Genomic DNA, 25435 nt, shown 5'->3' with positions numbered 1-25435 from the left:
TCCAATAAAGTTTCTTGTGGATGATACCAGCAATGTGCAACCCTCCTTTTTAGACTTGCATTATCTGCTACAGGAGTGTGAGTGGGCTCCTTGCTGGTTTGCCCCCGTCATTCACAGTTTAAGATATTACTACAACCAGTAATAATGGAGAGCAGAGGCAATTATTTAAGACAGAGAGTAGATATATTTATATAGTCTTACAGATACAAATGGCCTTTTGAGGGCAATTATTATTACTCATGCCATGAAAATAAGTTTGACACCTCCATTTTACAGGCTATAAAAAAAAAAAAAGCAGCTCAACGCCATATGCATGAGGCCTTAATGTTGCTCGGTCTGCCCAGACTGCTAGACAACAATAGCCCATTTAAGGGCTCATGCCATTGCTACATGCGGCGCAACCAGACACATGGTCACAAAAAAAAAAAGCCAGCCACTAGAGAGAGAGAATCTACAATGATAAGTCTGAAATATGAACGTCACGTGAAAAAACAATAAGAAATGCTACAACGCCCTGAAATGACACTCTAGTTTCCCTATAATTTCAAATCCCAGTAATGTGTACAACAAAAATCGCACACAGCAACAGAGCGCTGTAACTCCCAACAACCACGGAGAAGGGATATGATAGCAGCTAGAGGCAGAACACGTTGCTCTGTATGTTCCTTGTGGGAGCTCACATGCTGGTACCACCACACTCGAGTGCCAACAAAGCTTCATTGTAAGAGACATTTGCACAGCAAGCCCAGCTACTGCACGCTAACAAATCAATGAATGTATTATGAGCACCCCAGGGAAAGGGCAAAGAAGCCAATATCAAGGAGATTGCTGACTGACAGTCTTAAGTGTTACCCTCACACCCTGCTTACTAAGTGTGGGGGCAGCCACACCTTCAAGCAACAAAAATGAACGCGGGCCAAAATAAAGTCTGCCCCCCATTTAAATCAACAGACGCTGTTTATCATAAGGCTGCACACCAGGTATGCTGTTAATGTTTCCATGTTAAATGGTAGCAGTGTATTAGAAGCGAGAATATGTTTTAATGCAGACGAATGTGCCTTATGCAGCTGGAAATCCCTGCTAAAATAAACTTTTCCATGACTGCAGCACGGTCAGAGACAAGGGCACTTGGCTCAACATTTCTATTCATCCTTTATAAAACACAGACCACATTGCCTGCACTGTAAGAAACAGAGGGCCATGCTATGCTATAACCTACCTGACACCCATGTGTAATGCCAACTCGGGTCAGAGAGCAAATCATGTTCTGACTAAGAAGGCCGATGCCCACTTTGTGTCTGAGCTCCGTGCCATACATGTAAATAATGCAAAGTTTATTAAAAGGTAAAGCAGTATTAAACCCAAAAAAACAAAATCCAACATAATGCAGTGTACCTACAGTATTCTTGCATGCGGTGGCTGCATTTTTCTTTATTTTTTATTTTCACCTGGTGATTCAGCCAGTAACACTTTCTGTGTAAAGGTGCAATGGAGACGCCTTTGGACAGCAGCAATGTTCATTTTCGGGAGAAGGTGGTGTTAGATGCACTAGCAGATTTAGATCTTAAGGGTTGGTTCAAATCAGCTTGGTCGATTTTGGTGGTTTGCGTTTAAGCCCAGGTTCACACTGGGTACGATTTGGTTTGATTTGAGATGCGATTTCACATGTCAAATCGGCATGATTTGCCGACAACGGCACCGTCCTAATCGGTGCGACGCCGCATCTGCAGCGCTGCACCGATTTAAAAAAGAAGTTCCTGTACTACTTTTTGCGATTTTGCGACTACCTGCACAGATGTCTCTTAAATCGCGGCGGAAATCGGGACTGCCAGCGGGAGTGAAATCGTGCAAGTTCAGCTTCACTCGCACAGCCCAGTGTGAACCTGGGCTAAGTCTCAGTTCACACTTGTGCAATGTGGGATCACACTGCTCTCTGCGAAACTCCTGCAGGTGTCAATGTAAAGCTAATGGCTCCCTCAAATCGGTTCGCAGGTCAAATAGCGAACTGTGAAATCAGACAGGAATTGGATCGCATGGGTGTACCGTTCCTGCTGCGAGAAGACAGTGATTGTCACTAGCATCTATAGCAGCCACTTGTGATTATCGTAATGAATCCTGCAGTCTGGTTGTACCAAAGTGGATCGATCAACTTGGTACATTCAGCCTGCCCATTAATGGTTAAAATCTGGGCCGGTTCCTGCTGAACCAGCCAAGATTCGAATTGTGGGCTCTTTCACAGAGGTTCCATTTTCTTTTTTTCGTTCAGTTCCGTTCCTTTTTTTGGGTGAAAAATGTCCGCAAACGTCCATTTTACATCCGCAAACGTCGGTTTTTCCATTGCTTTTTCTTCAGTTTCTCATCCTTTTTTTAATCTTCTCCAGCATGCATTGCGTTTCACATGCTGCTTTGTGGTATATTTGCGTATGTCAGCGGATCAGATGTAATCGGATCACCTGCTGACATTTACGTCCGTTCCATTTTTTATACGGAAGAAAAATAGAATTTTCCTCCGTCATCATAGAAAAGGAGGTTAGGGGCCACTCTGTGCAAAACCAATGCATGGAAAGTATAACAATTATTATTTTGAAAAAAAAAAGAACCTTTACAAACACTTTAAAGTTTGCACACAGTAAGAGAGGATTAACAAGTAGGACCGCGGACTGCCTCCTTCTTGGGATTTTCTACTGGTCTGGTTCACATCTTTACAAAGGGAATGCTATACAATAGACACAAATTCTCTTACATGTAAATACACAACCTCTGACCTTTAGAGTCATATTTCAATGTCACTTCAGACTTTACAATCAGTACCATTCTAGCCTATTTTCATTTTCAAATTTCTGCTATTTCTTTTCTCCAAAAATACGGCCCTGCATATACTATATAACTGTATTGACAAGTCCTTTCTATTTAGGAAAGCAATGAATGTCATGGCTTGTGTTCCACACACACATTACATTGTTGCTTTCCTGTTGGATACAGCATAAAATATTCACATTAACAAAATGATGAAAAAGACCAGCTTTGAAATGCTTATATACTTTGACACGATAAGGTCTCAGAAAGCTATGGAGAGCATGGTATTTCTGGGAGATTATGCTTCTTAATTATTATTCCTTTTGTGTAGACAGCTAATCTTAAACCATGGCAATTCATTTTCTATAAACTGAATACACAAAAATGTTAACACTTTTAGTTATGGTTATGTTTATTCCACTATGAATATCCAGCATGTTGATCCCAAATGTTTTTTTACAGTATTCTAAAAGATTAAATGAAGGCATAAAGTTGACTATGCATAAAGACTGAGCCACTAGGGATGAGAGTTCCACCCAAACCTAGCACACTGACAATTTAGCAAACCGCCAAACAAACTGACCTGGTATTAACTGTTAATGGCAACCCTACACCGTTTTTTTTTCCCCCCAACAATTAAAAAAAACCTGTAAACTGTCCCTTAAATACAAAAAATACTAATGTGGGATCCCCCTAAAAATTCATAGCAAACCCTTATCCAGGCCCGCTGCCTGGGTGGCCAGAAAAGGGACGAGAGCAGCAACTTTGAACTTCCTTATCTGAATATGGAAACCCCCTTTATAAGAAGGATATTCCGCCATCCAGTAGGGAAAGCATATGAGGTACGTGTGTACCCCTCTATTACTCTTTCCCAAAATAATGTAAAAAAATGGACCCTGACATGGAGAATATATATTTTTTTTTTTTTAATAAAGATTTGATGAAAAAAAAAAGGAAACAATGTCCCACAACGTAAATCCATCATCGTCCACATTGTTCAGAAATGCAAATCCAGAGTGAATTGTGATGATCCTTCAGCATGATGAACAGACAATATTGCCCTGACACCTTGATGCCCCCACCAGCTGAACTGCACTCATAAAATGAAAGATTCCCGGCCAGCTAGTATTTGTGAATAAACCAGCCATGGATTCTGGGTAACTATTGACACCAGACAGCTGTGTTCAGCGCTATGTTTTTATGACTAAGCACTGATATTTGCGCGAAACGCATCTACCTCTTTGTCCCCTGCTCCATCTGTCAACCACTTGTCATATGAAGCTTCAATAAAAGGATTTTTGAAAGTGCAGCCGTCCGGAATTATTTCTTCATAGGTTTTTACAGACTTCCCACCAAGTTCACCAAACCTCCTGTGAACTGAACTCCTAAAGGACACCCTGCAGCTTAGGGGCAAGATTCAGATGGTCTAATTTTAACAGATGTGTTATGGACTGTATATTAAAGGGGTTGTAAAGGTAATTTGTTTTCCCTTAAATAGCTTCCTTTACCTTAGTGCAGTCCTCCTTCACTTACCTCATCCGTCCATTTTGCTTTTAAATGTCCTCATTTCTTCTGAGAAATCCTCACTTCCTGTTCTTCTGTCTAACTCCACTCAGTAATGCAAGGCTTTCTCCCTGGTGTGGAGAAAGCCTCTTAAAGGGGGTAGGGGGCGAGCAGGAGTGTCAGGACGCCCACTAACACACAGCTCCTTACTCTGCAAAGTAGAGAGTGTCCTGACTTGCCTGCTTGCACCCTCCCCCCTCAAGAGGCTTTCTCCACACCAGGGAGAAAGGCTCACATTACGATGTGTAGTTACAGACAGAAGAACAGGAAGTGAGGATTTATCAGAAGAAATAAGGACATTTAAAAGCAAAAACGAAGGATGAGGTAAGTGAAGGAGGACTGCACTAAGGTAAAAAAAAAGGCATTTAGGGGATTTTTTTTTTTTTTTTTTTACCTTTACAACCACTTTAAGCACCAATTGAAGAAGTCAGCACAACCTAACTTTGCTGAGGACCTATCACCATATGGACACCTTTGGAAAAGTCACATATGAGAATGTCCTATCTTCTTTAAGGAGAGCTCTACCAGTGTCTGTAACAAATGCTAATCATGCAAACTTCTTCTTACAGACCATTGCGATAACACAGATTCACCTCTGACATACATGTTACATCTTTATCTGAAACCCTCCTATCAACCGAGTAAGATTTACAAATTCCATAGGGGGCGTAAATATACACAGGCTTGCTGATTTGTATTGGTTAAAGTTTTGTAGGTAATTAGGTGAACACCTACTTTCTCTTATCCCATAGGCATTAGGCATGCGCACAGGGTGTGCCAGCTATGTCCCTTTCTCTAGCTCAAAAATAAGACATCAGGTGTCTGTTTGAACCCCTGATATGTCACCAAAGCCCCCCCCCAATGGGGCTTCTAAAAAAATTGTAAAAATAAATAATAAATTGTAAAAAAAAATATTGTAAAAAATAATAAACTAGTGAAAAAGTTTTGATAATAAAAAAAAAAAACTACTGACACCGTCCACTGCTCTACTGCCATATATAGAATAAATATATATTATATATCTATACTGTATATGAGCTTTGAAGGTGCACACACCTATGCCTTATCCCATTGCTTTAAAAAAAGAACCTGCCTTCTTCTCAAGCCATTCCTGGGTTTCCTCTATTTACTGATCTTTTTCATTATCTCACTCCATCCATTTATTCCAAAACATCTCTCTTTCCAGTTAATGCGATATACGATTAAAGAAAAAAAAGAAAAATGTCAGAATAGTTGAAGCATACAAGCGTATCCTCAGGAGAAAAATAAGAAACTGTGAATTGCATTCCAAATATTTTAAGCTTAACTCTTCAAAAAGTAAAAGCCCGAGTAAATTATCCTGAATGTGGTTTTCACAAGTCCGCAGAGGTTACACGGCCAGAAAGACACTGAACACTGTCATGTCTACTGGATTTATAGCACTCGGTCCCCCAAGAACCTTTCACAAAAGAGAATGGCAAATCACTTCACAATAACTAGTACTAAATAAACCAAGAAAAACGTTTGTCGATAATAAATCTCTCTGACCTCCACGTACATCTGTATATTGACAACCTAAAATAAAGTCTTCTTCCATGTAATCATAGGCATATAAAGGTAATTTATGGAAGGCTTGATATATTATAATTCACAGCTTGGCACAAGGTCTATAAATATATTAGAATCTGCAAAGTTCCTGTCCCTCCACCAAATGCTCTGGAGAATCAAGCTAATATGAGCAAACACTTTATTATTTGCATCGTTCACTCTCCATAATAACTTAATGTCAGCTAAATGGTATTCGGCTACGCATGTCAGCGTAGACAGAACAGACAGGAAATTGGAATAAAACATTCTTTATTTTAAGATTTAAAACCTTCCTTTTAGATTTAAATTACATTTTCAATATTTTTTTTTTGCTATATTAAAGAATGTAAACAATATTGTCCCTACAAGACAACGTGGACAATGGAACCAGTACAAGAGAGCCGGCCCATGCTATATGAGCAAACCCTGTCGCTACCTACAGACATTACAATGGATTCTGAGCTATGCATAAGTTGGCTACTGAATGATTACAGTGCCAACATATGTGACTATATCACAAGAACATCTACGTTTATCTCTATGAAAAGTGGAGGAGGAGCACTTAGCATTTATCTCCTGTTTCACTTGAGTAGACATCAGCTCTCCCAGAGAAAAAGATCACGTAGAGGATTATGGGCACACTTAAACCCCTATACACACAGCCGAAAGTCCGTAGATTGGCCAGTTAAATAAAAAACAGCCGTCAGCCTGTGTATATAGCACCCGGCCCAACAGAAGCCAAGAGTTTGGCCAGATTCTGTCAGACGAGCATGGTGGAAAACCAGCAGCTGACTGGCTCCCAAGAAGTGCTCTCGGCCAATGGCCACCCCACTGTCAGAACACAACAGCTCAGTGGGGGAGATAGCTGTAATAACATTGAATGGTTGGTACAGCGGCTCCGACCAGAGCTGTCAGCTTTTTTTGTTGTACAAAAAAAAAACATTTAGTGTGCACCAGGCTTTAAGCTGGCCATAGATAATTAAATCTTGGCCAGATCAGCAGGGACAAGCTGAACCAAGTATGGGCAGGCTGACTGCTCAATCAACTTGGCTAAAACCAGCCTGTTGGATTTTCCATGCAGTAATTGACAGCAGCTATAGCTCCTAGCGATAATTACTGTGCGTTCTCCCGGCTCCCCAGGAGAACACAATAGCTCCACAGGTGGTATTCTCCCATCAACACCGACTGTGTTCCCCAGTATAAAACAAAAATATCAGGTGGACAGTCTCTGATGTCTGCAAGCACCTTAAAGTTGACCTCAGCCTTAAAGGACAGACTCAGTTTTCAGAGCATGTTACACATTACACCCTTATATATGGATGTAATGTGTAACATGCTCCGGGTCTGCCTCCCTAGAAGCCCCATGACAGTGGGAAAGTGATTTTCTCCCCACTCACGCTGTCACTTTTCAAAAATAGCTTGGCTGTGCAGGTGGACAGCAGTCTGTTAATGAATAAACTAAAAGTCTGGTGTGCCAGTGTGGCAGACGACTTGTAGTTCTCAATGAACTGTGAGGGCTCTTGTATACCACAATTATGGAGAAAGGAGAAGGTGAGTGAGCACATCTCAAACATAAAATGCCCACGTAATGAGAATCCTACTGAGATTTTAACCTTTCCCTCCCTAACAAAAACTTTTATACAATGGACAATGTACATAAAAATGTATATACGTGAAATACATCCATATATTCGGAAACATGGGTGTCGCTTTTGTAATGACTCAAGGCTTTCCTAACAGGAAATGTGTTATCAGTCTGTTAAATCAGATGTTAGTTTAAAGAATATGTAAACCCTAACAATTAACATCTCTGATCACTTCTGGTCTGTTTTATTTACCATTTGAATCATTTTGATATACCGGTTTGACAAGTGAACAAAAAAGCTGTTGATCTTGTCCGAAATTCAGAGCTATTGCAGTGCCCTCTGCACACTTGCAGTGTTACCTCAAGCAGCCTGTTATGCCCATATAGATGTTATTTCAATATACAGAATGATTAGCCTTTATGTTCTAGAGAGACTTGGAGTGGACAAGTAGTTTAGCCAAATACACTGGGTGTGGCTGACAACATTCAATCCACAAACATTCTGTGTGTGTGTGTTGTCAGCCTACTGAAGGCGATAATAAAGACTTTCATTTTCCATAGATTTGTCCTACCAAGGTGAAAACTTACAATAAAGTATGCCTCTCAATGAATAACATTGCTCATTCCTATTGATGATTCTGATCCCCTCAGTGCTAGGCCAATTCTCAGGTTTGGGGTAACTCCTGAAATAACATGCGTCAGCATGCACACAGCCTAGGACGACAAGCCACCCCTCTGCTCCTGCCTTTTTGATCCTTATAGCCAACTGCCAGCCGATGGAGACTGTGCTGTCCATTGTTACGCAGTAAGTACTACCCAACTAGAGGTTTGGGGAAACTGCACGGAGGGATCCGGAACAGGATAAAAACTACGTTTAAGGCAAATGTTTATGCCTACGCAAAAAGTTGAGTGCAGTTTTAGTAGATCAGTTATTTTTCTGTACTTGCAAGTTCTTTAAAGAGTAACTCCACTTTTGTGGGGGGGGGGGGATGTGAGATCGCCCTAAAAATTTCATAGCAAACCCTTATCCAGGCACGCTGCCTGGGTGGCCAGAAAAGGGACGGGACCCCCCTATTACTCTTTCCCAAAATAATGTAAAAAAAATGGACCCGACATCTTTTTAATAAAGATTTGATGAAAAAAAAAGTAAACAATGTCCCACAACGTAAATCCATAATCATTATCCACATTGTTCAGAAATGCAGATCCAGAGTGAATTGTGATGACCGTTCAGCATGATGAACAGACAATATTGCCCTGACACCTTGATGCCCCCACCAGCTGAACTGCTCTCATAAAATAAAAGATTCCCGGCCAGCTAGTATTTGTGAATAAACCAGCCATGGATTCTGGGTAACCATCAACACCAGACAGCTTTTTGTTATTGCTATTTAAGCAACATTAAATTCAATTACAAAAAAAGTGAATGGTATTTTCCCCAAAAAATTGATTGGTACTTCTTCAACATGGCTGTGCCCAACTACCAATGCCCTTTTTGTTAACAAAAGCGTTCAAATTAGCCTTGGAAAATAGCCAGCAAAAATAGTAAAGTGCAGTTCTGTACTTGCAAGTTCTTTAAAGAGTAACTCCACTTTCATGGGGGGGGGGGGGGGGAATAGCAAATAAAAAAAAAAGATAATATAGCACATATCTAAGAATATTGTAATTGAATGTTATTAAAAATTACCTTTCCTTTTCTAACTGCGGCCACTGTAATTTTCTGAGAATGCAATGCAATATGGCTACCTGGAGTTGTTCTTTACACCGAGTGTGTACTGACCACTCCCCAGAAACATCATTTCCTGCCTATGTGATTGGCTATACAAGTTATATTTTAGCCACCCCCTGCAACAAAAATTTCATTTTTGGAGAGCAAATGTTAAAGGACTAAAGCACAGAGCGATGCACATTTATTGCAGATGATGCAAGATCTCAATTTCCTTATAAAAATCAAGCATTGCAGAGTCCCCCCTTCCCATACTTTCAGCTATGGACAAATATGACTGATGTTTACATTAAATAAATACCAAAGAGGTTCAAGTAGCTGGAGTAAGCTCAGATTTTACAAGACAAGTAAGGTTCTGCATATCACTTTGCTGCATATATCTCCAGATACACTGAGCACTTTGACACATGGGTTTATTTCCCAAAGTATTGTAGAGATTGGAAAACCAAAAGGGTGAAGGAGGGAAAAAAACATCACGCACCACCCATATATATATGTATTTTTTTTTTCACGACCAGGATAGTTAAAACCAGCACCTGAAGTCCGCTTTGTGTCAGGTACGATTTGACTACCATTTAATTCTTGTCATCTTATTCTCAACATGGCTTTGTGGTAGTTGCCGAAACATTAATATGTTGCTAAGCAACCCAAGTTCTACAGATAGCCAAGTGTCAGCGACTCTAGTTATCTCTAACAACAGAGCTGTGAGAAACCAAACGGTAATACTTGCTAATTAAATGCCAACAACATGGTACTATCATCTGATCACACCTCCAAACCAGCTGCAATGTATGTATCATATATACCATAAAATAGAGTCAGTACCTTCAGTGTCACCAAATGTTTTGAAGGATTAGAAGTGATTACTTCTACTCAATTCAGAGAAACTGAAATGTGTCATATTGTTGGTGGGAGGACTTGTTAATTGACTGACAGGCACATACAAACACTGTACGTGTTTTGTTATCACCTATTAAAAGATTCAAATATATATGTCTATTCGAAAGACTAGAAAAAAAAATTGATGATAAGCAGTTATATATTTAATATTTGCTACACGCTTGGATAGTTGTCTTTCAATACTCATACAGGACCTATTCACCATTACACTAATCTATAGAAGATATCAGCACTCAAAGAAGCAGAGAAAAGATCTGGTGACCAATCACTATTCATCTTTCAGCAGCTTGGACTGAGCAGAATAATGAAGATGGTTTCTAACTGGCTGCTATGGGTACACAGATATCTCTTGGTAAATAGAGACCATTGCCTAGACTCTAAATCAGGGTTTCCATGGAACCCTAAGATCCCTACAAAGGTTGCTAGAGGTTCATTCAGCATTAAAGGGGTGTTTCCAGACTTTTTTTTAATGTTTATAAAAAGTCAGCAGCTACAAAAAATGAAGCTGCTGGCTTTTAATAAACATAAACTTACCTGTTCCCTGGTCCAGTGACGTGCTGCTGGGAGCTTCGTTACGGTCCCCCCCCTTCACCACCGGCGCCTCCACTGGAACTGTGGGCACCCGGCCCTGACAGCTTTCGGCTTCACGGCTGGGCACCCACTGCCCATGCCCGAGCGGCGCTGCGCCATTTGATTGGACAGGCGATCGCCTGGGACCTGTCACGTGTCCCAGGCAATCGCCCTACAGGGAGGAGCTGCCAAAAGGCCTTTGCAGCCCCTCGGCGGAAGGAGGAAGTGGGACAGGAAGTCCCATTCCTCCTGAAGCCCCCACTCCCCCCCAAAAAAATGACATGCCAAATGTGGCATGTAAGGGGGCAAGGAGTGGATTAAGCGGAAGTTCCACTTTTGGGTGGAACTCCGCTTTAAGCAATGCCTGCCTGTCAGATAAGTTCCCACTGACACCATTGATCTTTTTAACCATCTTTAAGGGGGTAATTTTTTCCAATGTCCATAAGTGTAAGGAGCATTCTTCTCACGGACCATCACACTAATGTACCATGTGGTGTAGGTAGGTGGGGTGGCAATAATTCAGGTGCAATGGAAAAACCTGTATTGAAATACAGCAACAGTTCAAAACAAACCCAGTGGGAAGGGAGCCCAACCAGGTCTACTCACTGTTTCCAGTAATGTGAAAAGAGTGGGTATCAGCCGAACTGACAGCATCTGTAAAGAGAGCAGAGTGTGGCCTGGGCGTCTATTTCCCAAATGGGATGATGTCCAAAGGAGTTGCAACCCTACGCTTCCCCTACCGCCAGTACTGTCCTCAACAGGCATTATAGCTTTCCCTACTGTACCAACTTGTAAAAGCCACCAAACCTAAAAGTCAGGGTCTTAAATAGGCTCTGCCTGACCCAAGATGGCTGCTAGGGTCACATGAAGTAGCAACTTCCAATAGGATAGCTTTCCCAGTGGCCCAGGAAATCATAGAGAAACTTTCCTCTTGACTTCCTCTCCAAACAACAATGCCGCTACCGAAGCGTGCCGTCTGCAGTGGAGAACGTAGTACACCTGCCTAAATGTACATAAAGTAATTTTTTTCAAGGGTTCCTCTGTGTGTAAAAGGTTGAGAAAGGCTGCTCTAAGCCATATAGTCTTTAACCACAGAAATGCAGGTTCGATATTAAACGCTGGAAACAATGCTTCATACCCAAATACTAAGGCCCCGTACACACGACCGAACATGTCCGCTGAAACTGGTCCGCAGACCAGTTTCAGCGGACATGTTCGGTCTTCTGTACGTCCAACCGGACAATTTTCCAGCGGATCGGACAGGTTTCCAGCGGACAAATGTTTCTTAGCATGCTAAGAAACATGTCCGCTGGAAGCCTGTCCGTCGGACATGTTTCTTAGCATGCTAAGAAACATGTCCGCTGGAAGCCTGTCCGTCAGACATGTTCGGTCGTCTGTACAGACTCACCGTACCTGTCCGCTCGGCCGAAAGCCCTCGCGCATGCGTCAAAGTGATTCGACGCATGCGTGGAAGCATTGACCTTCCAGGGCCGCGCACGTCACCGTGTCCGCGCGGATTTCTGTCTGATGGTGTGTACAACCATCAGACAGAAATCTCCGAGCGGACATGTCCGTCCGTGTGTACGAGGCATTACACAATTTGTTTTAGTTCCCCAAATACACATTAAAGAGAGCAGGTCTATGAAACACAAAAGTATAGATATATCATGACATTCAGAATAAGAAATTGGATTTCTTCAGCAGATTTCCATGCTGTTGGTGTCCTGTTCTGCTTGTCAGTAAACATACAGAACAGATTATATTTTTTAATTCTAGATAACCTTCAACTAAGGTACCGTCTCAACATTTTTTATTATGAATGTCTTTCTGCAAGGGTTGTGAAAGAAGTCCATTACCTTGTGTATATAACAGAGGAAAGGGTATATATTATGATATGAATGGATTACCAATAGATTTATAAAACGCCTGTAAACATTTGTAAAAAAATTAAGATTTTATGCACCAGAAGTTTTACAAACCAAAACCATGTTGACTTTTCTTTAGTAGTTTTTACATAAAGTAAATTTCTTCCAAAAAGGATTCTGTGACAAAACCACAAAATAAAAGTCCCCTGTAATGCGTCATTACAGCAGTCATGTGACCGGAATGGCTTGTCTGAAAACACTATTCATATCCTTAACAATCACACCCGCTTTAAAGGAGCCGTGTGCAAGCAGATCTTTGGACTCAATGACCTGTATTGTAGTGAGGCAAGACGACCAGAGAGAGACAGAGAGAGAATAAGGAGAGTGCTGCTGGATGGGGGAAACATTCAAATCAAAACACCACATGCCACCGTTTGTGCCCTGGCCTACGGCGCGCATCAGTTTATCCCTCCCTGACCCACTATACAGCCAAGGAAACGTGACCACACGACAACCACATGATGCGCCATGCCAATTACTGCATTCCTAACGCAGATCTATTTCACTTATGTATGCCAAGATAACACCCAAAATTACAAGCTGGGCAACCGACTATTGACAGTACAGGGCCGCGGGGACTGCTACTTTTCGGCCAATCCGGTTTCACTTATTTTAGCTCAAAAGTAGTTTTGGTGTTCTGCCTATGTGCGCATTTCAAACAAACATAGGGATTACTGTGTGACAAAAGTGGAGCTGACTCATGGGATCAATTATAAAACGCAAGCGAACAATCTACTTAACCCTTGCTGTGCCAAAGACCAGATAAAAATAAACACCAAATCACAGATGAAACCACCCCATGTTATACAATTATCATGGCAGAGGTTAAACACTGCCAGGGGCATTATCTAACCTAGCTAGAAATTAAACAGTTAAACAGTTAAATGAAGCAGAATTAAATATATGCTCACGCTTTGGGAGAAAGAGAGAGGATGCATGCTGTAAGGTACCATATCTACTCAAGCTATGTAATTTTATTCCCGTCACCATAGAAACCCGTAATTATCACCCTTGGTGAAGGGCACAATGTTTTTCATTAAAACTTCAATGCCTGACAAACTACAAAATGTGCAACTTACGATTACAAATGCGATAAATATAGAAACACAAATTTGCATGCAAAATGTGCAAAAAATCCAACAGCATAGGAACACATACAAAATTCTCAACAAATGTATGTAAATGCATACTGATTAGAACAGAATTCCGTTTAAAGGAATATGAAAATGAAGACATTTGGGATACTCTGTTGCTAAGGAAACAGAAAAGGAGATGCTTGAAAATGAAATAAGTAGGGGCGCACAATCAACATGTACCAGCTGCTGTCATTTGCAGCCTGTAAATCCGAGTTCCAGAGTCTAGCGCCATAAATTACTAAATAAATGACAGAAATGTCATTCCGCCGAGCACTTGTCACAATAACTTTCACTCCACGTCAGGCACAGACAAATAAGCACATTTATTTATGAAATGCAATATGCCAAACATCAAATACTCACATAGTGTTTCTCCTGCTGGCCCATAATTCCATGGCTAGATGAGAATGCAAGAGGTTTCATAATGAGGTAACAGAGGCTAGGGTGAATTTAAACATGGTGTGTGAATTTCTGAAGGGCAGCGGCAATCACATCCACAGACATGCAGTAGAAGACACAGGCAGGCAACCAGGACAATGTTAGAACCATCCGAGGCAGAGAATGGCAGAACGTGCCGGGCAGCAGTGGAAAATCGCTCGGCTCTGAATGCAATGGAGCAGTCCTCACAGCACCAGCATCTGTCTCCATGTTTTACAATGCTGGGAGCCCCAGCATCTCTGTATGCAAAGTGACTAATGAAATCTTATCCATCCAGCATTCTTTTAGAGAAGCAAGACCATAGCTGAAACTGAAGAATAGGAGGTAAAGAAAAAGAGAGGAGGAGGAGGAGGAGGAGGAGAGGGGGTGGATTGGAAGTGGAGGGGGTGAGGGGTGAAGGGAGAAGAAAAAAAAAAACTAAAATGGCTGACCGCCCACAGAGTCCTTTCCAAAAAGGCTTAATATTGTATTGGATTAGTCAGAGTAGGAGCCAGCCCTCAGTGAGCAGCCAAGCATTGCAAATACAGGACTCCGGCTTCATTTGCAAATGCGGGTGTTACAGATCCTGGCTCTTTCAGTGTGACATGCACAGACATACAATAATGTGGTAGAGGAGAACGTATGTATGTGTGTGTGTATGTATGTATGGATGGATGGATGGGAGGGGGCTCCAGGCACCTCCTCCCTGGATGCTAAAGATGCAGTGTGATCAGTGACCAGTGCTCTCTGCTATGCTCAACTAACCCAAGTTTTCACAATAATCCTAGCTGGGCGACACTGATGGACATTACGCTATACCATGCATCCGACAAGCATATCTCCAACCCCAAGACTAGCTAGCATTACGGTAATGCACATACACACAAATACAAGCCCCCTCCTCTCTAACACCCAATATAATTACATTATTGTGCTTACTTTGTGGGACCATGGCTGCAGGCAGTTGGCATAGCAACGCACAAGGAAAGCCATTTCCTGGGTAGCGAGAAGGCTTCCTTTTCTAAATAAGAAATAAATTCCTCTTAGGAAGGGATCGGCATTGCTGCTTCCTGCCGGGAAAAAAACCAAGTGACTGCAGTGTGTTCTGCGAACCTGCACAGGCACAGATGATGTGCAAGGCTAGTGATGTAACTGTAAGCAGAATTCTCCCCTTAGTGTCTTCGCTGCTCATATTCTGAAATATTCAACTCACATGAAAGGCGCATTCCTCCAGGATCGCCCCCTCACGTTCTTAACTCTTTCAGTCGTTAAAGGTAGTAAAAATGGACAAGACGGAGGCAGCCTTCGGTCGGTGCTATAGCAGCTTTTAGAGGGTGGGATTCCAGAGAATACTGGCTCCTAATCAGTCCAATGAAGTCAAAGTAATAAGCAGAACCAAATGACAAATCATCCAAAAAGGTGCTCCCGGATAATAATCCCCCACCTCCTCCTCCACATACAAGTGTGGCACACCCATGCTCTGACACTGCATTGGCACAGTCTAGGAAGACCACATCGCTATGCCCTGCAACAGCTAGGAATGCCCTTCAGCAGGGAAAAGGTTAAACAGCTCTTACCTTGATGACTTCACATCTGACTCACTCCCACAGACTCACAAAATAAGAAAAACCTCCATTTAATATTCAGCAGCAACAGTACTGCATGGCAGTGTGGCATTTTATTGGGAAAATGTACAAGGGACGGAAGCTGTGCAATGCAATACGGCAAACACAGAGCTTAACATGGGCCCTCCTTATTAATTAGGATTCTGCCACCAAGCATGAAAGCATAGTGCCATCGCTTTTAATGTCCTTCCACCTACATCCTTGTAATGTTGGAGCATGCCCCATAAAACAAGCCTGATAACAGGGCTCTAAATGAACACAACTTGCTAGCAGTCCATTTTTAAGGTGTGCACCAAGGACAAGCCACATTTATGGAGCTAGTAGAGGATCTGTAGATATGAAAAGGTGTCACGTCACAGTAATGAGGACTAGATTTAGGGTGATTTCCATAAATACTATGCCCATGGAAGCATTTCAGAAACCTCTACTTGGGATACCGCTAACAAGCAGGCAACAGCAAAGAGCCCGGGTTGCATAAGGTACAGCTAAACTCAAAATCAAAAATGTAATATTTTGCTGCTTACCAACCCTAAGACCCCTTTCACACTGGGGCATTTTTCGGGCACTTTGGCATTAAAAAAAGAATCTGTAAAGCGCCTGAAAGAAGCCTCATTTGCAATCCAATGTGAAAGCCCGAGTGCTTTCAGAGCCCTTCACACTGCCAGCACCCAAAAAACTCTGGTAAAGCTCCGCTAAGACCCCTTTCACTCTGGGGTGTCAGGCGCTCTGGCTTTCACATTGGGATTGCAGACCCCTTTCAAACCGGGGCTTTTCCAGGCGCTTTAGTGGGAAAGCACTTGGGCTTTCATATTGGGATGGCAGATGCTGCTTCTTTCAGGCACTTTTGTTGCTTTAAATTTCACCTGGTGATCCTGCCAGTAAGTAAATCCTCAAGAAGATGACGTTCTCTCACCAGACTATGAAGGAGCAGCATTGTCACCCCAGATCAATTAGTATGTTCCTACAACCAAAAACTTCCCCCCATCCCATCACCATAATATAGGGGGGGGGGGGGTTGAACACCACAGGCAGCTTTTCAGCTCACATTTCTGGCAGGATCAACATATATTTTTCTTTATTGCACTTATTGAACAGATACAACAAAACACTGCAAGAGTTAATTGCTCATTTAGGCTAGGGGGAGTAAAAGACCTTTAAAAGGAGAAGTACAGCCAAAGCTTGTTTGGCTGTACTTTTCCTGTGGATCACAGGAGTGCAGTTCCTTCTGCACTCCTGTGACCCTTTTTAAGCCATCAGCCTGCTGTCAGCTGTCACTATAGAACCGGTCCAGCCTGTGGAAAGATCGCAGAGTATAGTAGAGATCTGCATCACCAGGCTCAGCCTGTCAGCGATCTGCTGAGAGCCTGAGCCAGCCGCTCCCGCCTCCTGCACAGCCCAGAGCCAACTGACAGTCACCAGCTCTCTATTTATGGAGCACTGAGAACTGAGCAATCAGCTTTGATTGCTCAGTTTTTAGTCTTAGACCCAACAGGGGACTGATGCAGCATCTACCTAGGTAAGTAGATTAAAAAAAAAAAAAAAAAAAAAACTCTCGTTAACTTGCCTGATCCTCCACACTAGCGGTGTCTTTACACAAATTCACTACGCGCCCTGCACCACTCTTGGTGGCGTCAGGACCTGAAGCATGGGGGAGAAGACGCTGCAGGGACCAGCCTAGCAGTGCAGAGGATCAGGTAAGTAGATCTTCTTTTCTATGTTTCTAAACTTAAACGAGGCAATAAACCTTTGCTTTCCAGGCCAAGGGATAACTTTTACGTTTCCCAGAGTTGGAGGGAGTAAAAAACATTCATTGCTAGGATTTACATATACTTTAAAAAGGCCAAATGACATGTTTGTTTTTAGGCACCAATACCAGCTTTTACCAATGAAAAAGGGGGCATTATTAGTGCCCACTACATGGGATTGTGGCTATCCCTAAGGAAATTAATTTAATTATTAAAAAAAAAAAAAAAAAATATGGAGTTTCTTAGTTTTAAATAGGAATCAATAGGCACATGTTTTTGAGAGGGAAAAACGTGAATTTAGGCTGGATTTGCACGTGTTTTTGGGCGGGAAGCGCGTGTATGTTCAGGCGGGAAAAACACGTGTACTGATGACTCATACACGTGCTACTAGGGGTATATAAAGCCCACAGGTATAGAGGTCAGGTCACAATTTTACCTTACAGGTCAAGAGCTCCCCATCCCCCCCCCACCCTTGTCGCAGCACCTTGTATGTGGTTTGTCACCCTTGATTCAAGGGGGGACTTGGTTGATAATTTATTTATGGCACTCACTTGAGTCTTATGACTGAGTGAGATTTTTTGAAAGATTGAAAAATTAATTTTATTTGAAATTAAAGATTTATGTATTGATATTTTAATAAAGATAATTTAATATATTTAATGTTTGTATTATAGATTATACCAATAAAGGTGCCGCGGCCGATTTATCACCATCTTTGATGGTCTTGGTTTGGTTCTCTTATTTTAAGATTTTAATAGCTTGGTATAGCCTACATTCCCATGAGCACCAATAGGTTCGGTCAAGTACTTGCTGATACAGAGTGTCGATACCTTTGCAGTGCAAAAATGAATGGGCTCAAATCTCAATGGAAAAAAAAATCGCATGCGATTTGAACAGGAATGAGTTGCAATTCCTGTCTGAATCACATGCAGTTTCCCGCACTGGTCCTGTCCTAAAGTCATTATGACCAGCCTGGTTTACCAGAAGCAGTGGTGGAAACCCCATGTGGTATTGGTATAATCCTACTTGTTTTCATTCTGTAAGCCATTAGAGAGGAAAGAACTTTAATCTGTTTAGTGCCAACAAAAGTGATAATATGGACTCTGTCACTTTGCTACAATATGACATTTATTACTCCTTCTCCTGAACACAGCTAATGTAACAGGAGATGGGGGCAAAGTCACATAATGAGAACAGCTACTCTGCACAACTAGCCAGTACTGAGACCAGGGACAGTCCTACATGAAGTACACTTGTGAGTGAGACACCAACCGATGTAGTCTGATGGAATCACCTCAGATTCTGCTGGAAGGACTACCAAGCTGTGTTCCTACCCAGCACATAAAGGACCCCACCAAGAACATAACATTGAGGACCATGTTCTGTTTAACAATCCATTCTCTCAGCACAATTTGGCATAAAACAATCTCTGTTTTTTATCTGCATTAATTTCACATTTTAATTGACCCCATGTCGGCACCTGCAAGTAATTGCAGGCCAATGTGTTCACTGAACACAAACACTTCCAGGATAGTGTTCTGACCAGAGTCTACTTGCGCAGTAATCATCAAAAGCAATGAAATAACATCCTTCATCGACTTAGCCTTCCTCAGATTGGGGAATCTAGTAGACAAATGTAAAAGAGCACGTCTAGTGCATTACTGGAGATTTATTGTATAGAACAAAACATACAGCCAAATAGATACTCGCAAAATAAACGTATACAGGTGTTGTATGCCACTAAATCTCAATCCAGTGTGGTCAAAGCGTGACCAAACACAACATTACATTGAGCTGGCAAGCTGACGCGTTTCAGGGGATGCACATGCTTCTTTAGACCCGGAATGAGTCAGATTGCAAGCACAGCGTTACGGTTGTGTTAGGTCACGCTGGTCCCAACACTGAGTTTTGTGATTATCCATTTGGCTGTATGTCTTCAGTAATGCACTAGACATGTGAGCCCTTCTGTGTGCTCTTTTACAATGTGTTCACTGGTTCAAATGGCACACAAAGCAGTTCAAGAAGGAGGTTTCCTACACAGTCACATAACCGAAGGCTACAGGTCTGCCAAAGATTAGTTCTGGGGTATGCTACACAAGTACATTTCAGAATATGAAACTAAACTACCATGAAGGCTTTTATCTATTACAACCCCCATATTGTGCTGAAGAGTGCCTCGTCCACCCCCTGGAACCAGGGTTCTAGACAGGCATTAATTCCACTTCTAGGGCACTGGCTGTGGAAGGGAGCATCAGCTAATATGGGCCTCAGTTGTGAACAGTCTTTCCCGGGTGGAATTAGCAGTTCACCATCTTATTTGTTATATGGACTGTCTTTCTGAAAACAAAGAAAACAGTGGCTCCTATTTTAAGATAAACTGCAGCAGTAACTAGTGTCCTCAAGACTTTACACTGAAGGAAAATATGGTGGGCATTTAGAAGTCCTATCATTTATATAAAACGGACTGTTTTCATATTTGCAACATACAGATGTCATACTAGTAAGACACATGAACCGCATGCCCAGCTGTAGGCAAACATGAGGAAAAGGCAGGGTGGTGGCTCACACAAAACAATCTGCTGGTACCGGAAATCTGTTTCCTTCCACACATTTTAATTGCGTTTCCAAAACTTAAGCAGACAACGTTTTCCTGTTGAGTGAAAGCCTCTTCCACTGTACACAACAAAAGACCAAACTAATAAGAATATAGTTAGGGCTGTGTCCATGCTTAAGACAGAAAAATAATAGTCCAAATTTTAATGCTTTATATCAAGTCATACATAGGCTGATTAAAGGGGTTGTAAAGGTACAATTATTTTTCCCTAAATAGCTCCCTTTACTTTAGTGCAGTCCTCCTTCACTTACCTCATCCTTCCATTTTGCTTTCAAATGGGAGGGGGCGAGCACGACACTCCACACCAGGGAGAAAGCCTTGCATTGCTGTGTGTACTTACAGACAGAAGAACATGAAGTGAGGATTTCTCAGAAGAAATAAGGACATTTAAAAGCAAAATCGGATTAGGTAAGTGAAGGAGGACTGCACTGAGTAAAGGAAGCGATTTAGGGGAAAAAAATTACCTTTACAACCCCTTTAAATGACTGAATTATAAAAATGAAAGCCACTGGCTCCAAAAGGTTGATAACTGTCTCCAACAGTAAGGGGTAGAGGGCGGTTATTGGGAGCCGATAGTCACTAATCAGGCATCAGTCAGAAACTTACTGATATTGGTCAGAATTTCTCCCCCTGTCCCCGCGCAGCGCTTGCTGCAGTCCTCTGCAATTTCTGTCAGCGGTGCGGTGGGCAGCAGAGAGATGGCATCATCTCTTACTGCCCACCTTGCATCACCGCTATTTCGCCCCTACTACAGGGCCATGAAGGCTGCTCTTGACAGAGTTGCAGCCACGGCGCGGAGCAGAGAGATCGTTACGTCATCTCTCACCGCCCACATGTGGAAGTTTACCTACTCGGACGCCACTGGGGAGAGGCTGCCAGAAGTAGTGTAAGTAGTGACAAACTGCATATGGGTGGCAGGTGACATGCTGCATCTGGGTGTCAGTGACATGCTGCATCTGGGTGGCAGGTGACGATGATGTACAGAATATCGGCACTTGATATCGCCTATTGGCCTAAAAGGCAGCCGAAAAAATTGATATCGGCCCTGAAAACAACAATATTGGTTGACCCCTTGTAAGAGGTGCTTGTCATTTTGAAGATAACATTGGCTGGAAATCTCCTCAAAAGCAGACCCACTATGACTTTTCTATAGAGTCAGTGTCACCACCTGGAAGAATGGACATGTGCCTCTATGCTCGATCACTCGACGCGCATTTAAAGCTAAAAAAAAATCATATTTGAATAAAGTTGCAGATGTTTTAAGCCTTTTTCTGGGTGCTTGTTTTTCAATTAGGGGGGATTTCTCTGCATAGGGCTTTAAGCCCTGTACACAGGGACCGCATATTGGGTGGTTCAATAGAAACCAGCTGACATACGGCCTGTGTGTATGGCAGCCAGTCCAACAGAAACTGGCCAAACGCCTGACTTCTGTTGAAGGGGCGTGAGCGAAACAGGTCTGCGAACTGCATCTGATAAGTGCTCTGAGTGGTGTGTTCTGGCGGGGAACCTGGCAGTCCCCCTGTCAGGACACAATAACTCAGCGGGGGAGATCGTTAGATAGTCAGAGATAGTTAGTACAGTGTTTTTTTTGCCCACTGAGCTGAAAAAAAAACTGCTAGTATGTACCAGGATTCACCAAAATCCGTTTGTCACTCTTTCCTCCTCAGTTGTGCTTGGTTTCTTAGAAGATACCTTATTTTAAAAACTTAGTGACACCATCACTAGGTCTTTGTGCTTTTCTATGAAATGCAGGAAGATCATTTATGGTGAGAAGGAACATTGTACTGTACATATTTTTCTGAAAATAGGAAGTTTCCTAATACCCACAAGTAAAGTTGAGCCTCCGTGACTGAACTGAAATACCATTCATTAAAAAAGTGGGCTAAGAACAGAAAACCTGAGGAGAAAAGGGCTAGATGATGCTGGATATCCTATAGCCAGGAAATGAAGCTGGTTTTATCTACGTTGCTGCAGCTTACACTGCACAATGTGGGGAGCTCACAATACGCAAGTCTACAAGTCATCCAGAATACGGCGGCACGACTTGTGACAGGAAAAAAATCCTGGGAATCAATTCCCCCTCCCTTAGATCCCTTCATTGGTTGCACGTAAAAGTCAGAATTACGTTTAAGACACTATGCACAAACGCACAAATGTGTTCAAGGAAGTGCGCCCCAATATCTATGTGAAAAATTAAAATGTCAAAACCCCAATCGCGTTCTCCGTTCTACCAACCAAAATCTACTCCGGATACCCAAGGCCATATACAAGTCCAAAGGAGAACAAAGATTTGCAGTCCAAGGACCTAGACTCTGGAACGCTTTACCAGCCAGCATCTGAATGGAAGTGAATCACCAGGCCTTCAGAAGAAAAACTCAAAACCCATCTATTCTGAAGGCAAAATATAGTTGGAAACGGATACAAGCGCCCTGAGGCGATTCAGTTCGCATGTGTAGCGCTATACAAGTTTCTTTACTCACTCACGCAGCAAAGTAAGTTAGCAATTTCCGTACAGAGAGGTATTATTGCATTTTTTTTATTTTTAATAAGGTTTTTTAAAAATAACAATTGTGAAAGAAGCACTTATAGGTTTTACCAATAATCTTGTGTTTTATTTTTTTGTGGTCTACATATTTTGGGGCATGGCAGGGGTGTGTGTTTTTTTCCTACGTTAGAAGGTGTTCCTTTGTTATTTCATAACTTGGGAGGTATGCCATTTAACCAAGTCATTATCTACCATACTACTAACTAAGCCAATCTTTTAATTAAAGAAGAATTCAAGGTATAGATATTTTTACACAGTTACATAGCGTGGATCTATTAACAATGCATATCCCATTCCTGTAAGATCCCTCTAGACGCTGGAACAAAGTAAGTAGGCACGGCTACTGCAGTGATCTCTGCTGCTTTCCGGGTCCCTGCTCCAAAGCGCATTCTGAAACAGCAGATCGGCTGCTCAGTACAGAAGTCGTTCAGAGATCACTTTACATTTTCTTATAGGATGCAAAGCATTTTCTGAATGGATGTAGTAGAGAAGTGGGGTAGTACTAGTAACTTCATGCTCTTTACCTCGTCTTATCAGAGAATGCTTTGTATTCATTGAAAAAAAAAAAAAACACAAAAACACATTCTCTAATTGGTGGTTATGTCTAGTGGCCGATCTTCTGTGTTCCCATTGCAGCAGGGCAGTTTCTTGGCATGGGACCCGGAAGCTCGTGCAGATCGCAGGAGTAGCAATGACTACTACAGTGGAACAGCTTCTAGGCTGCAGACAACCTACATATTTTGCCTGGCCAGACTAGAACAAATATTCTACCAATAATGCACAAAGACTACACGGCCAAGGGGCTTTTATTTGATCATGAAGACTTTTTCAATAATCGTAAATAATCTTCCACTAAATGTTATTGGTTGTTACAGGTTTTTAAACCCAATGTGCAATAATGGGAGGAGGCAAACACTAGCTTCAGGATCCATTGACAGAATTTCAGTAATCTTTAACAGACAGATACAAATACGCATTGTAGGAACAATGTAACCATTACTAATTAAATAACTACACGGTCAGTTTCCTGTCTGAGAACATCACCTGAGGCTGCTTATAGTGTAGAAAATTGACTGATAGGATGGGGGCAGGGCCCGTCATCTGTACATTTACTGCATGACCCCATTCTAAATTCTAAGCTTCAGGCTACCTTTCAAAAAGAAAAAAAAATGTCCTCCAATGTCACTGTGCCCCCCCTAAAAAACAAAATATTTTTCTATAGCCTTCCGTTTTACTGCAATGATTCTAAGCAAATAAATAATCTTATGTGGCTGGTACAGTAATGAACATAAACTGAATCTGCCCCTCAGGTTACAAAAACACCATTTACGTAGAACTTTGCCAAAAATGACTGCCAACCACTGCAATGGGGTTTCCATCTTTCGATAAGCAGCCACTTCTTTACAAAGGTTCTGGGGGTGAGTAACACGTAAAATTTACTGCTACTAGTCATCTCTTGTGTTAATGGTAGGTTGTCCCAGGACCTGTGTAAAACATTACCATTCCTTATTAAATGTAATTCTAAAAATTAAATGGAAGAGTTGGCAACTAGTCTGCAGAGAATAAATTTACTGTTATTTGTAAATCTATTCAACGGATATCTCCCATATTTTATCAGTCATTACCATTATTTTGGAAAGTAGACTATTAGGACTGTGTGGTTGTGTTTATCAAATGTTCTAAAAAATAAAATAAAAAATTGTACTGTACAGCATATGCTCAGCCTAAGGTGCAATCGGATGCCACAGACCATTTCTATTGAATATCACAGGAGTAGAAAGTGAGGTCTCAAGGATGGGACTACAAAGTGGAATTCACGTCTAAGACTAAAAGCCATGAAAAAGCACATATGTGTAAAAATGTTATTTTATGCTGTCTAAAAATGGACAGATGTTTCCCTGAGGACATCCGAGTAGGAATATAGTGGCTTGTCCCTGAACTGGAATCAGTCTCTGTATACTGCCAGCCGAGTCTCCAATAGCAGCGGGGCAGCAAGACAATTGTTTCATACTGCTAGACAAGTTTTGCCTTATTATTAGATCGCCTAAACTCTAAGTGCGGTTCACACTGGGGCAGCACGACTTGCCGAGCGACTCAGCAAGGCGATCTGCACACAACTTCAGAGGCGACTTGCAAAATGACTTCTGTATTGAAGTCAATGCAAGTCGCCCTGAAGTCGTCCCAAAATAATACAGGAACCTTTTTCTAAGTTGGAGCAACTTTAGACGCTCCTATTAGAACGGTTCCATAGTACAGAACGAAGCGCGACTTGTCAGGCGGCTAAGTGGCCCGACGAGTCGCCCCTGTGTGAACCGGCTCTGATTAAGGTCTAGGACAAGATCTTCCAAGATCTAGGACAAGATCTTCCAAAAACAGCCGACGCGTTTCACACTTAGTGCTTATTCATGGCATGAATAAGCACTAAGTGTGAAACGCGTCGGCTTTTTTGATTTCTGCTGTGTATTTGCGGTGTTTGCTCATGTTCATTCAATAAAGACAACTCAAGAGTTCTTTTGGGTGTGGCCGTCCATCCACCCTTTGCTACTTTCATTATACTTATATTGCGCCGTGCGGGAACAAGTATGCAATATAGATAATTCTTGTTCGGCTTAACCAGCTTTAAAAGTTAACCCTGGCTTTTTACTGGACAAGAAAAATTGAAGGAAAGTGGCCTGTACATCCATAAGTAATTTTAAAGGAATGGACAAGTGAGATTGTTTAT

The 25435-nt window shown here is 42.0% G+C and overlaps 1 protein-coding gene across 14 annotated transcripts in view; it reads right to left on the bottom strand.

Annotated features, from left to right (window-relative positions):
• RAPGEF2 (Rap guanine nucleotide exchange factor 2) overlaps positions 1 to 25435 on the bottom strand; it is a 336977-nt gene that overhangs the window by 78669 nt on the left and 232873 nt on the right. Inside the window, exon 1 of one of the 14 annotated variants that reach the window (XM_040332542.1) lies at positions 15124 to 15369. The exons of 12 other annotated variants lie outside the window; for them this stretch is intronic. In XM_040332542.1, the coding sequence (XP_040188476.1) occupies positions 15124 to 15177 (54 nt within the window). In that variant the 5' untranslated portion in view covers positions 15178 to 15369. Of the gene's footprint in view, positions 1 to 14130; positions 14549 to 15123; positions 15370 to 25435 lie in introns of those variants that run through there. One more of the 14 variants, XM_040332536.1, reaches the window with a different exon arrangement.

This window comes from Rana temporaria, chromosome 1 (assembly GCF_905171775.1).
Source record: "Rana temporaria chromosome 1, aRanTem1.1, whole genome shotgun sequence".
In the NCBI taxonomy this organism is placed as follows: domain Eukaryota; kingdom Metazoa; phylum Chordata; class Amphibia; order Anura; family Ranidae; genus Rana; species Rana temporaria.
This window is presented reverse-complemented; position numbering and strand designations above follow the sequence as displayed.